This window comes from Phocoena phocoena, chromosome 7, assembly GCF_963924675.1.
Source record: "Phocoena phocoena chromosome 7, mPhoPho1.1, whole genome shotgun sequence".
NCBI classification, from domain to species: domain Eukaryota; kingdom Metazoa; phylum Chordata; class Mammalia; order Artiodactyla; family Phocoenidae; genus Phocoena; species Phocoena phocoena.
Genome location: NC_089225.1, coordinates 14,605,906 through 14,618,713, shown reverse-complemented (window position 1 = coordinate 14,618,713; position 12,808 = coordinate 14,605,906). Strand labels below are relative to the sequence as shown.

General features: G+C 34.6%; 1 protein-coding gene across 1 annotated transcript in view; it reads left to right on the top strand.

Moving 5' to 3' along the window:
- The window catches only part of DPP10 (dipeptidyl peptidase like 10), a 662,859-nt gene that overhangs the window by 571,279 nt on the left and 78,772 nt on the right, over positions 1–12,808 (top strand). Inside the window, exon 12 of the mRNA XM_065880921.1 lies at positions 8,827–8,865. Coding sequence (XP_065736993.1) covers positions 8,827–8,865 — 39 coding nt within the window. The remainder of the gene's footprint in view (positions 1–8,826; positions 8,866–12,808) is intronic.

The window sequence follows — 12,808 nt, the reverse complement described above, 5'->3', positions numbered from 1 at the left end:
AAAACAATTTTAAATTCAAACATAATGAAAACATAGCAGGTCCAAATATATAGGTAAAGCAAAATGATGTTTAAAATGAAGTTTATGTCTTTAAATGCGTATATTAGAAAAGGAAAAATATATTGAATCAATGGTAAATCTCCAAGTTATGAAGCTAGAGAAAGAAGTACAAAATTAGCTCAAAGTATTTAGAAGGACTGAAATATAAAAAGAAAAGTACAAATTAATAAAACACAAGACAATCTATAGAGAAAATCGGTGAAAGCAAAAATTATTTTAAAAGATGAATAAATTGATAAATCCTTATTTGTACTGATGAAGAAAAAACACCCCACAAACTACCAATTTCAAGAATGAAAGGGTCCCTATCAATATACTGATGGCATATTTTATAGAACTAGAAAAAATAATTTTAAAATTTGTGTGGAAACACAAAAGACTCTGAATAGACAAAATAATTTTGAGAAAGAACAGGGCTGGAGGGACCACACTCCCTCCTACAGCCTGTACTACAAGACTACAATAATCAAACCAGTACAGTATAGGCACAAAAACAGACATAGATCAATGGAACACAATAGATATCCTGGAAATAAACTCACACACTTATTGTCAATTAATCAATGACAAAGAAGGCAAGAATATACAATGGAGAAAAGACAGTCTTATCAATAAGTGGTGCTGGGAAAACTGGGAAGCTACATATAAAAAAATGGGATTAGAACATTTCCTCACACCATATATTGGGGTTGGCCAAAAATTTCGTTTGGGTTTTTCCCTAAGATGTTATGGAAAAACCTGAATAAACTTTTTGGCAAGCCCAATACAAAAATAAATTCAAGATGGATTAAAGACCTAAATGCAAGACCTGAAACCATAAAACTCCTAGAAGGAAACATAGAACACTCTTTGACATAAATTGTAGCAATACTTTTTTTTGAATCTGTCTCCTAAGGCAAAAGAAATAAAACCAAAAATTAAAAATGAGACCTAATCAAACTTAAAAGATTTTGCACAGCAAAGGAAACTATTGACAAAATGAAAAAATCTACTAAATGGGCAACAGCACGCTTCCGCTATGCCACTCTGCTAAGCACAGGATAATCTACTAAATGGGAGAAAATATTTGCAAATGATATGACTCATAAGGGATTAATATACAAAATATATACAGAGCTTATACAATTCAATATCTAAAAAGAAAGCCCAATTAAAAAATGGGCAGAAGACCTGAATAGACATTTTCCCAAAGAAGACCTTCAGATGGCCAACAGGCACGTGAAAAGGTGCTCAACATCGCTAATCATCAGAGAAATGTAACTCAAAACCACAATGAGATGTCACCTCACACGTGTCAGAATGGCTATTATCAAAAAGATAACAAATAAGAAATGTTCAGGAGAATGTGGAGAAAAGCCAGCCCTGTACACTGTAGGTAAAAATTTCAATTGTTGCAGCCACTTGGAAAACAGTATGGAGGTTCCTCAAAAAGCTAAAAATAGAACTACCTTATGACTCAGCAATTCTACTTCTGGGTATACATCCAAAAAAACACCCCAAAAACACTAATTTGTAAAGATACATGCATTACAATATTCATTGTGACATTTACGATAGCCAACATATGAAAGCAACCTAAGTGTCCATCAACAAATGAATGGATAAAGAAGAAGTGGTATACACACACACACACACACACACACACACACACATATATATATAATGGAATATTGATCAACCATAAAAAAGAATGAAATTTTGCTATTTGCAATAATATGGATCAACCCAGTGCGTGTTATACTTAGTAAAATAAGTCAGACAGAAAAAGACAAATACTGTATATTATCACTTATATGTGGACTCTAAAACATAAAACAAATGAATGAATATAACAAAACAGAAACAGACTCACAGATATGGAGAACAAACTAGTGGTTACCAGTGGGGATAGGGGACTAAGGGGTACAAACTACTGTATATAAAATAAATAAGCTATAAGGATATATTTTACAGCACAGGGAATATAGTTAATATTTTAAAATAAGTTTAAATGGAGTAAACTCTATAAAGATTTTGAATCACTATGTTGTACACTTGAAAATAATATAATATTGTAAATCAACTATACCTCAACAAAAATAAGAATGAGAGGGGGCATCACTATAGAGCCTATAAATATTTAAATGGTAATAAGGGAGTTGTGTGCCAAAAAATTCTCAAGTATATGATATGAAAAAAAAATATTTGAGAGGTAAAAATGACCAAAACTATTGTCTGAAGAGGAAAAACACTGGAATAGTTCTATACCAATTAGAGAAATTGAATTAATGGTTACAAATCTTCCCACAACAAAAACTCCAAGGACCCAGTGGCTTCAGTGATGGATTCCTTTAATGACGTAAGGAATAAAAGAGGTCACATGAGTCATCAAGGTGGCAACATAGGTCATTCCAGACTTCAGTCCCTCTCAGAAGAAGACAAAAAGCAACTATCCATACACAGGACACCACCGTGAAAATCCTGGGACATGGGAGTGAGAGTGAAGCACCCCCCTGGACCACAGAGACTGAAAAGAACCCATTAGAAGGATAAGAATAGTGGCTACACTCTGATTGCATTGCTCCTCCCCCAGGCCAGCATAGTGCCACACCGAGAGGGTCCCCTCTGGACCTCAAGTTTCTCCAGTAGGAAAAAAGAGAGCCCAAGGTAGACATCTAGCTCCCCCAGAATTGTGGGGTTTTTCATGGGAAGCCCACTTGAGTCTTGCCTCCAGAGGTTCATGGGGGGAACTTGGAGGATTAGTCCACTGGAGATGAGATCGTGATGGAGAAGGGTGGGCTGGATCTTATAGTAACCAACTCTCAGATCTTGGCAGACAGAGTTCATCTTTCCAGTGGTGCTCAAGTAGAAATCCAAAGCAGCAAGTTTGCCATCTGTAAAGCCAAGACAGTGACCCCGTCTGGCCAGGGTACTAGGTTTGTAGTTCTGCCTGACTCAGGACCCCAAATGGGAAGCATAATCAGCTGTTCTGCGGCCCTGCAGAAGGAAGCTAGTTCATAGCTCTGCCTACTGCTGAGTGCAACTCAGCACTGTCTGACCAGGAGGACTGGCCCGATCACCCAGGAAGCTCTATAGACCAGTAGCACCTAAGTGAGAAGTGGACCCAGCCCGTGGCTTTACCCTCCTACAGAACCAAAGCTAATGGCTCCATCTGACCAGGGAGCTTGGTACACAGCTCAGCCTGATTCAGTCTCTAAACAGTGAGCCTTGCCACTACTGGATCCTGTTCTGTGGCCTCACCCAGGCAGGAAGCTAATTCTTAGGCCCACTCAGTGCTGAATATAGCCTCTAGTCCCACCCAACCTGTAAACATAACCAGAGCACCCAGGATTCTGCATAACCCATCCTACATCCTCACCTACAGTGGCATCTGAACAGTGAATTGGGCCAGTAACTATGCCCATCTACAGAGCAAATCCCTTGGCCCTGTCTTGTCAGGAAACTCATTGTGCAGTTTTGCCTAATTTGGAGCCCCAAACAATGTGCTGTGCTGTCCTTGGGCCCCATTCTGCTACCCTCCCTGCATAAGGAAGCTAACTTATAGTGCTTCCTACTGCACTACCCAATCCTACCCAACTAGGAAGCCTGATGGGAGAAATAGTGTAGCCCATCCTACCACCATGCTTGTGCAGAAAATCAAGCCAGTCCTATCTAACAGGTCCCCGTCTGTGGCACCCCCACACGTACACCTCAGAGCTTGGGAAGTGGTTTTGCCCCAATATAGACCCCAATAGCAAGCTCCACCTTCCCAAGGATGTTACCAGTTGACCCCAAGCTGGCCTGACTGATGAAGGGCTGTCTCTGTAAAAGCAAACCTGTAAAGTTTAGAAGAGGAGAACCCTTACTCATACGCCCAGATACCAAAGTAAGGAAGCAAGGATCACAAAATATCAGGTAAACATGACACTACCAAAGGAAAGTAATAAAACTGATAAGGGGTTAATATCCAAAATATATAAAGAACCCATATACCTCAATAGCAAAAGTAATAACCCAGTTAAAAAGTGGGCAAATGACCTAAAGTAGACATTTTTCAAGGAAAATATTCAAATAACCAATGGTATATGAAAAGGGCCCAACATCTCTAATCATTAGGGAAATGCAAATCAAAACCATAATGAGATATCACCTCATACATGTTGGAATGGCTGTTATCAAAAAGACAGAAAATAACAAGTGTTGGTGAGGAGGTGGAGAAAAATGAATCCTTGTGTTTTGTGGTGGGAATGTATATTGGTATATCCACTATGGGAAACAATAAGGCAGATACTCAAAAAATTAAAACAGAACTACTATATGATTCAACAATTCAACTTCTGGGTATATAACTGAAGTAAATAAAATCACTATCTTGAAGAGATATTTGCAACCCCAATGTCATTGCAGCATTATTTATAATAACCAAGACATGGGAAAAAACCTAAGTATAATAAGTAATTCACGGTTTCAACAGAAAAAAAAAAAAGAAAAATAAATAAGCAATTATCTTAATAGATGAAGAAAAAGCAACTGACAAAACTCAACATTCATTCATGATGACTTTCAACATAAATGAATAGAAAGTAATATCCCCAATATGATGAAGGATACCCACAAAGTAACCAATAAATATTATACTCAATAGTGAAACATTATCCTTGTTCACCTAAAGATTGACAATAAGGTAAGGATACACATTCTAACTCTGTTAAGCAAACTTATTAGAGACTCTAATCAGAGTAACTTTCAAAGAATAACTATCATGATGATTGGTAAGGGAGAAGTAAAATTATCTTTATTTGTAGATGATATTATTGTATAAATAAAATGTAAGAAATCTACCCAAAATACTAGAATAGATGACAATTCATAAGCCAAGGCACCAACTTCAATTGTTTTTTCCCTTTCCTGATTTTTATCATTTTACTGTAAAAAATATGTAAATATATAGGATACTACAGTTTTCTTAAGAAATGCTCACTGAATTATTTAAAGGTAAATGGATACAGTACTTCAGAACTGCTGTCAAATTGTTTAGAAAAAAACTAAATTTCTAACTTCTAATTGATTTTGAAAAAAGAGACTTCTACCAGCCTCTCAAATAGTTTAGAATCAGAGGAGAGAGATATATAATAATAAAACAAATGGAGCACAATATAAATACATGAAGAATATGTCTAAAGGATATGTAGATGTTTCTTGAACTGGTCTTTTACCTTCTCTGTAAGTTTGCACTTGTTTCAAAATAAAGATTTAAGAAGTAACAAAATATATTTCCAAGATTGGTAATATTATGATGGAAAATAAAAATACTATTAAAATCTTTAAAACATTAGGTACATAGGCATAAATTTAACAAAGAGTGGCAAAATCTTAATACTGAAAACTAAAACATTGCTGAAAGGCATTAAAGAAGACCTAAAGAAGAAGTTAAGCCACATTCCTGAATTGAAAGGCTTCATGTTGTAGATGTCAATTCTACTCAAATTATACTACAGTTTCAATACAATATGAATTAAACTCTCAGCAGACTTTTTTTTTTTTTTTGGTAGAAACAGACAAGATAGTTTTTAAATGCATATGAAACTACAAAAGGCCTGACCAGGTAAATCAATACCCTAAAAAAAACAATAAGATAATAATTGGAAGAGTTGCACTACATGATTTCAGGAATAACCAGAAAGCCACAGAAACTTAGAGATTGTAATGGAGGCAAAAGAACACACAAATCGATCGGTTGAACTGAATAGTGTTTCCAGAAATAGATCTATATTTATATGATCAATTGATTTTCAACATAGGTGCCAAAGCAATTCAATAGGGGGAAATGGCACTGGAACAATTAATAACCGGATGGAAAATACAATGATGGTTGACATTCCTTATACTATATTCTAAAATTAGCCTGAGACACACTACAGCCTTAAATCTAAATCTAAAAGCTAGTACTGTGGGCTTCCCTGGTGGCGCAGTGGTTGAGAGTCCGCCTGCCGATGCAGGGGACACGGGTTCGTGCCCCGGTTCGGGAAGATCCCACATGCCGCAGAGCGACTGGGCCTGTGAGCCATGGCCGCTGAGCCTGCGCGTCCAGAGCCTGTGCTCTGCAACGGGAGAGGCCACAACAGTGAGAGGCCCGCGTAACGCAAAAAAAAAAAAAATAAAAGCTAGTACTGTCAATCTTCTAGATGAAAAGATGGAATATAACTTCACTATATTGAATAGACAAAGTAGTCATTTATCATAAAAGAAAAAAATAAATCAGACATCATTAAAATTAGAAACTTCTCATCAAAGACCCTATTAGGAAATCAAACAGCTAACCACAGACTGGGAGAAAATATTTTTCAAAATGTGCATCTGACGAAGAAATATATACATTTCAATAATAAAAGACAACCCAATGAAAAAGTCAAAATGTGTGAACAGAAACTTGTAAAGAAGTAACAAACTCATGAAAAAGTACTCAAAATTGTTAGACATTAGGAAAATATAGATTAAATCATAATGAGGTAACACTACATACCATTAAAATGAATAAACTTAAAACAACAACAAAAAAGGTAACAGTTTTAACTGCTGATGAGGATGTGGAGAATTGCAAATCTCATTCTTTGTGGGTAGAAGTGTGACTTTACTTTAAAAGAATGATTTTGTAGTCTCAAAGAAAGTTAAACACACATATATAAATATATATGTGTGTGCATATATATCTCAGGAGCTCCATTCCTAGATATTTGCATGAGAAATAAAAACCTGTTTCCACCAAAGGATTTGTTTAAAACACATCTTTTTTAGAGAAACTTTATTCACAATAGCTAAAAACTGGAAACTATCCAACTGTCCATTAACAAGAAATGAATAAACAAAATGAGGCATATCAATACAATGACATTCCACTCTGCAATTTAAAAAGAAACAGAAGGCTGATACACTGAACAATATGAATGAATCTCAGAAACGTGGTGTGAAAGAAGCCCTACACAAAAGAGTACATAATACATGATTCCCATTATCTGAATTTCTAAAACAGGCAAAACTAATCTATGGAAAAAGGTTTGGAAGAGTAGTTGACTTACTGGAAACTGTGAAGGGGCACGAGGAAATGTGTTTGGAAGTGTAAAGGTCATATATCTTGATGGGATGTAAATACATTTATCAAAACTCATCACATAAACTTACGATCTGTACATTTCACTATATGCAAATTACACTTCAGTATTTTTAAACATAATTTTTAAATGGCCTGTAAAAGATAGCAATAAAGAGGAAAAAATTTATCTGTGATTGGAATGATGAGCATAGATATGAAAACAAAGTTGATGCATCAGCCACTTACTTATTGGGTTTCGCTGACACTCTTTATTCATCACTCTTTAGCTTGCATATATTAGAAATTTTATTTCAATTATCCTTTTTCATCTGGCTGGCTTATAGACTGACCAGGATTTCATCATTTATTTGTTAAACTGTTCTGGATGGTTTCTTACTGAGACGATCACAAAGTCATTTAAAAATTGTTCATGTGTATACGTATTCTAGTTAGAGAAAGCCTGCCATCTCTATATAGGGAAAATCTATATAGGTAAAGTGCTTCAATAGAAAAGATACAGGAACCCTATTGTATTCTTGAATTGATACCTTACTGATATTCTATTATATTTCTATTCCATTTATAGAGTTTAAAATTTTTACTTTCTACAATAGTAGAAATAATAAGACAGATAATTGCATGTGAAGTTTTGGACCTTCGTGGAGTCTAACAAAACTTAGTGACACTAATGAGCAGTGGCACTGATATATTTTTGTGTGTGTCTGTGTTTTACAGATATCAAGGATGATTATTGCTGAAGTGTGACTAGAAAATCAAGGAATGATTTAGTTAGATGTTTTTCTGATGTCTGTATATAGAGAAAATCTATTGGAAGAAAAAAGCCCTGAAAATGGACAATGGTTAATTATAATATAATAATAATATGGCTTTAAAAGAGGAAATTGGTAAAAAAAAAACTATAAATAAATAATAATCATTATTTACAATTTGAAATGAGTACTTTTGCATAGAGGTAAAATCTCTAACATATTACAATTTAGTTTTCTTCATTTTAATACTTTTATTATAGAGTCATTTTTTCCAGAGAACCACAAGATATTTCATAAGTTACTACATGTAAACAGCATTACTAAAATTTATTTTATCTATACATATTCAGCTTGAGATGAAATTTGTCTAATTTTGCTTTTTGAAATATAATTTTGGTTCTGATCCTATGCAAGATTATTTTAAACACACATAAAATTTTGCCATTTCAAATGTTTAGTTGTTTTCCCTAAGGGGAAAAAATGACTATGGTAAGAGTGGATCGAATGTTGACCAAATGTCCACTTTTAAATTTTATTCCTGGCTGTTTGCCCAGTTTTTTGGAAGGACTTAATATTTGTTTCCTGATGATGCCTAGAGGTGAAAAGAGACAGTGTCTAGTGGTTCAAAACAGTTTGAATGAAGTAATCAAATGGAGCTGGAAAATGATCTTCTGTCTCTGGTTAAGTACAACTGAGAATTCTGAAGGAGTTCACCAAAGAAAAGGCTATAATTAGAATATCATTTCATCCCAATTCTCTACTTATTCATTCAGTTTAAATCAATAATGACAATGTGATCTCTCATGGTATTTCACCAGCTGCAGGAAGGAAAAAAGTGCCTATAGGATAACAGTGTAAAAAAGGTTAAATTGATGCGTGCTCACTTTGGTCTTTAGATGCTTCATGGAGTTAATTGTTTTGTTTCAGAAATATGAGATGACATCAGATACATGGCTATCTAAACAGGTATGGTATAGGTGGTCTCTTTATGTCACATTTTGTCCATCACGCCCATCCTTTCACTCATTTGTTATGTATAACTTTTTCTCAAAAGTTATTTCAGTAGTATGAATTTAAGGCTCTGTTATGTTTGAATAAATGAGTCTTTTTCATTAAAATATTTATAACTTGGGCTCTATGACATCATTTGTAGAAAGATTACTTCTGTTTTTTATAGGACATAAATTGTAGAATAACTACCAGGATCCATTTTCAGGACCATTTATATAAGTAAATGTTTGTGTAGAAGAAGGAGAAAAAGATGTGACCCATTAAAACTACAAACCATCAGCATTGCTCAAATCACCCAGAAAATTGACGAAACCTCCACATAACTTGGTTATGTGGAGATTATTCAGGTGAACATTTCTTTCCTTAGATATGTCCTAGCTCATAATGCTAGCTTGTGATATACATGAAGCTGGAATCCAGATGATCACAGAAGAATAAACAAACATCTCCACAACATGCTTTCATACTGGACATTTCAGAAGGAAGCACAAATAGATTATTCAAATATAGCTGAACCCATTTTACTACTAATTTCATCACTACTTTTTGCAAAGGGAACTATTTTGTTTGGCTTGTTTTGTTTTGATTTGTTTTGTTCTTTACAGTACTCTTTTATTTTATATTCTCTCCCTGGGTGTCGTATACATCTGTGGTTTCAATTACCACCACCAAGTGTATAGCCCCAGGCAACTCTCTTCTGAGTTCTGAAATATCCAAATTCATGCTTGGCATCTTCTGAATCTGTGAAAGTAACTGCACACTCCACAGGTTCAAACTAAACTTCTCTCTCTTCCAGTCAGTCTGTCTTCTTATCATAGGAGTCAAGGACGTATTTATCCATCCAGCTATCAAAATCATAAACCTAGTGGGGATTTTTAAACATTGTCTTATCCTTATCTGCATATGTTATTATTCATCACCAAGTTATTTTGATTTTACTCTCAAAGATCTCAAGTCAATTTACTTTTCTCCAATTCACAAACACCATACAGGATTAAACTACAGGCGCTGCATTTCCTCCTTAACTGGTGAACTCTCAACCCCTTAGAGTTGAGAGTTCCCCTTAGGAACCTGACAATCTGTTCTCTACACTGCAGACTGGCTGAGTGATCTTTTCAAAATATGTATTTCATTGTCACTACCCACAACACTCATATTCTCTCACAACTAAAACTATTTTTATCTCCCCTTTGTTCTACAGATAAAGACCAACATCCTTAAAGGGTCTACAAAGGATTAAGTTGAAAGCCTTTTCAGCTCTGTGTCATACCATCTTTTCTCCCATTTTTTCCATTAGCCCTCCTCATATACCCAGGACCTTTATGTGAACTCTTTCTTCTGAACAGAGTTCTCTCAACCACTTTCTTATGTGAAGGCTGCTCATTTGTCAAACCTCAGCCTAAATCACCTGCATAAGAAGTCACCTCCTCAACCACACTAAACAAATCACATTCCCCAATAAAAGTTAAAGTCAAGTGTAATCTTTATGAAACACTCATACAGTTAGTTCTGTGACTTTTTTACTACATTCACAAGAGCAGGAAGGTTATTCATTTTTTGTTACCCATTAATACGAATGCTTAATATGGAGTCTGGTTATAAGAAGAGATCCATATATACTTGTTGAACAAATAAAGAAAAAGAGTAAGAAGGATTATGAATAGGCTAAACCTTTGCTTGTTCAAAGTATAGGCATGTCTATCTATCTATCTATCTATCTATCTATCTATCTATATTATCTATCTGTCTATCTATCATCCATCTATCATCTATCTATAGGTAACAATATGAACTATTTAATCTTAGTCAATGTACAAAATGAAATTGGGGAAAAAAATCTTGTTTATTTAGTCAATAATGGACTCTTACAAAATTAAATTAGATACTTAAAATAAAAATCATTGAAAATAATAACGTAATGGATATGGATTTATTCTAAACTGCCTGTGTTATTAAACCTATTTTGCTACCATTTTGATTGCTAGTGACATTCATAGTAGTCTAACATACAACAACACAATGCATGCTCTTTTGGGATTATGTTATCTACATTTTAAGTCCCAAATTTATGAATATTTAATAGAAACTTTTTAAAATAAAGAAACCAGTTATCAATTATTCAATAAAAAATGCAGGGAGTAGTTTGTCATGGTTAACTTTTTCTCCAAAAGCTCTAAGGGAATTTCAGGAAATACTTAGAATTCAATGAAATTTAAAGGATGAGAATCTATAATGAGATGAAGCAAGTTTCCAAGAAAATTAGAAATTTAATGTAATACTCATATGCTTGTTTTCTGGATAGTGAGAAGAGCAGAGAGAAGTGGGCATGTTTGCTCTAGCTTTCAAGAGAATTATAGTTGGAATAACCAGTGTAAAAAACATTTGGCCAAGAGGTGGACTTTGTTATCCTCAGCTCATTATCCTGTGTGCCATAAATACTGCCTTGTTTAAGGTCATAAATGTAGACAGTTAGACTGGCTCTACTTCTTTATTTGATTGCAGGAAAGGCTCTGCATAGAGCTGTATGTTTATAACTAGTTACATTTCAATGGTGAAAGTTTTTAAACCTAGCAATGTATTGGAGATTATAATTCCCATCTACTCTTTAAAATGAACTATTTCTAAGGTACCAGAATTGGAGGAACAGGGACTAACATAAAAAGCACATTGCTCAGATATCCCCATACCTAATTTATTCTTGGAGCAAAGCACAGGAGGAAAATGTTGAATAAGGGAGAAGCCAATAGTTTGGAGTAAATGTGGTGGATAAAGTGATATATGTAACAGATATTTTTGCCCATTGTACACATGCATTCATCTGTTCAATTATAAGGAGGTCACCTACTGTGTCCTAGGCAATAGAGCTAAAAAAGATAAAATTACAAACTTAGTTTAATTATTACTTGCCTAGTGAAGGAAGTCAACTATATAATAGAGTGTACTGAAAGCCATGATAGAGATGAATACAGAGTACTATTCAGAATCTCTGAGGAGAGATTTCCTAACTAGAAGAGACTCTCTAACTAAGGAAATTTGGAAATGGTTTCTGTTCTGAGTTTAAGTAAAAAATGAGTAAGATTTAGCACAAAAAGGACGACTGAAAGGTTAGGCCAGACAGAAGAAACCCCATGTGTAAAGGCAAAGAGAGAAATATTCCACAGGGGCAAGAGATAGAACATAGTTGAACAATGTGATTCACTCAGTCAATTGTCTTGTCAATATTTATTATATGCCTTGTAATGCAATTTTCCCATCCTTGAATTGTATTACCTCAGAGTTTTCAATTTATTACACATATCATCTTATATTTTCATGAGTGTCCATGAAGTAGACAAGGAAAATAATATTTTTATGTTTCTATCATGGGATGTCATTACTAATAAAGCTAGAATCAGACTCGAGATTATTAAAATAGTTATTAATTTACATATTCATTCAATAAATGATTATTAAGTACAATTTATGTGACAGTCACTGTCCTGGGTGCTGGAGACAAAGCAGTGAAGAATGGAGCTTACATTCTAGAGGAATACTTCCTATCTCTCTATCTACCTACCTACCTATATGCACATATACACATATCCATTCATGTACAAATAAATGTATGCATACATAAAATATGTATCGTATTAGGTGGTATGGAAAAAAGTAGACAGTAGGCAAAAGTGGGATGAGGGATTCAGATACAGTTGGATGACCTGGCTTTCCTGATCACACTTTATATGGGGTAATCAGGAAACACCTCACTGATAACAGATATAAGAAAGAGGTGAGATCAAGAAAGATCCTTTTGCAGCAACATGGATGGACCTAGAGATCGTCATACTGAGTGAAGTCAGAAAAAGACAAATATCACATAATATCGCTTATACGTGGAATCTAAAAAAGTATACAAATG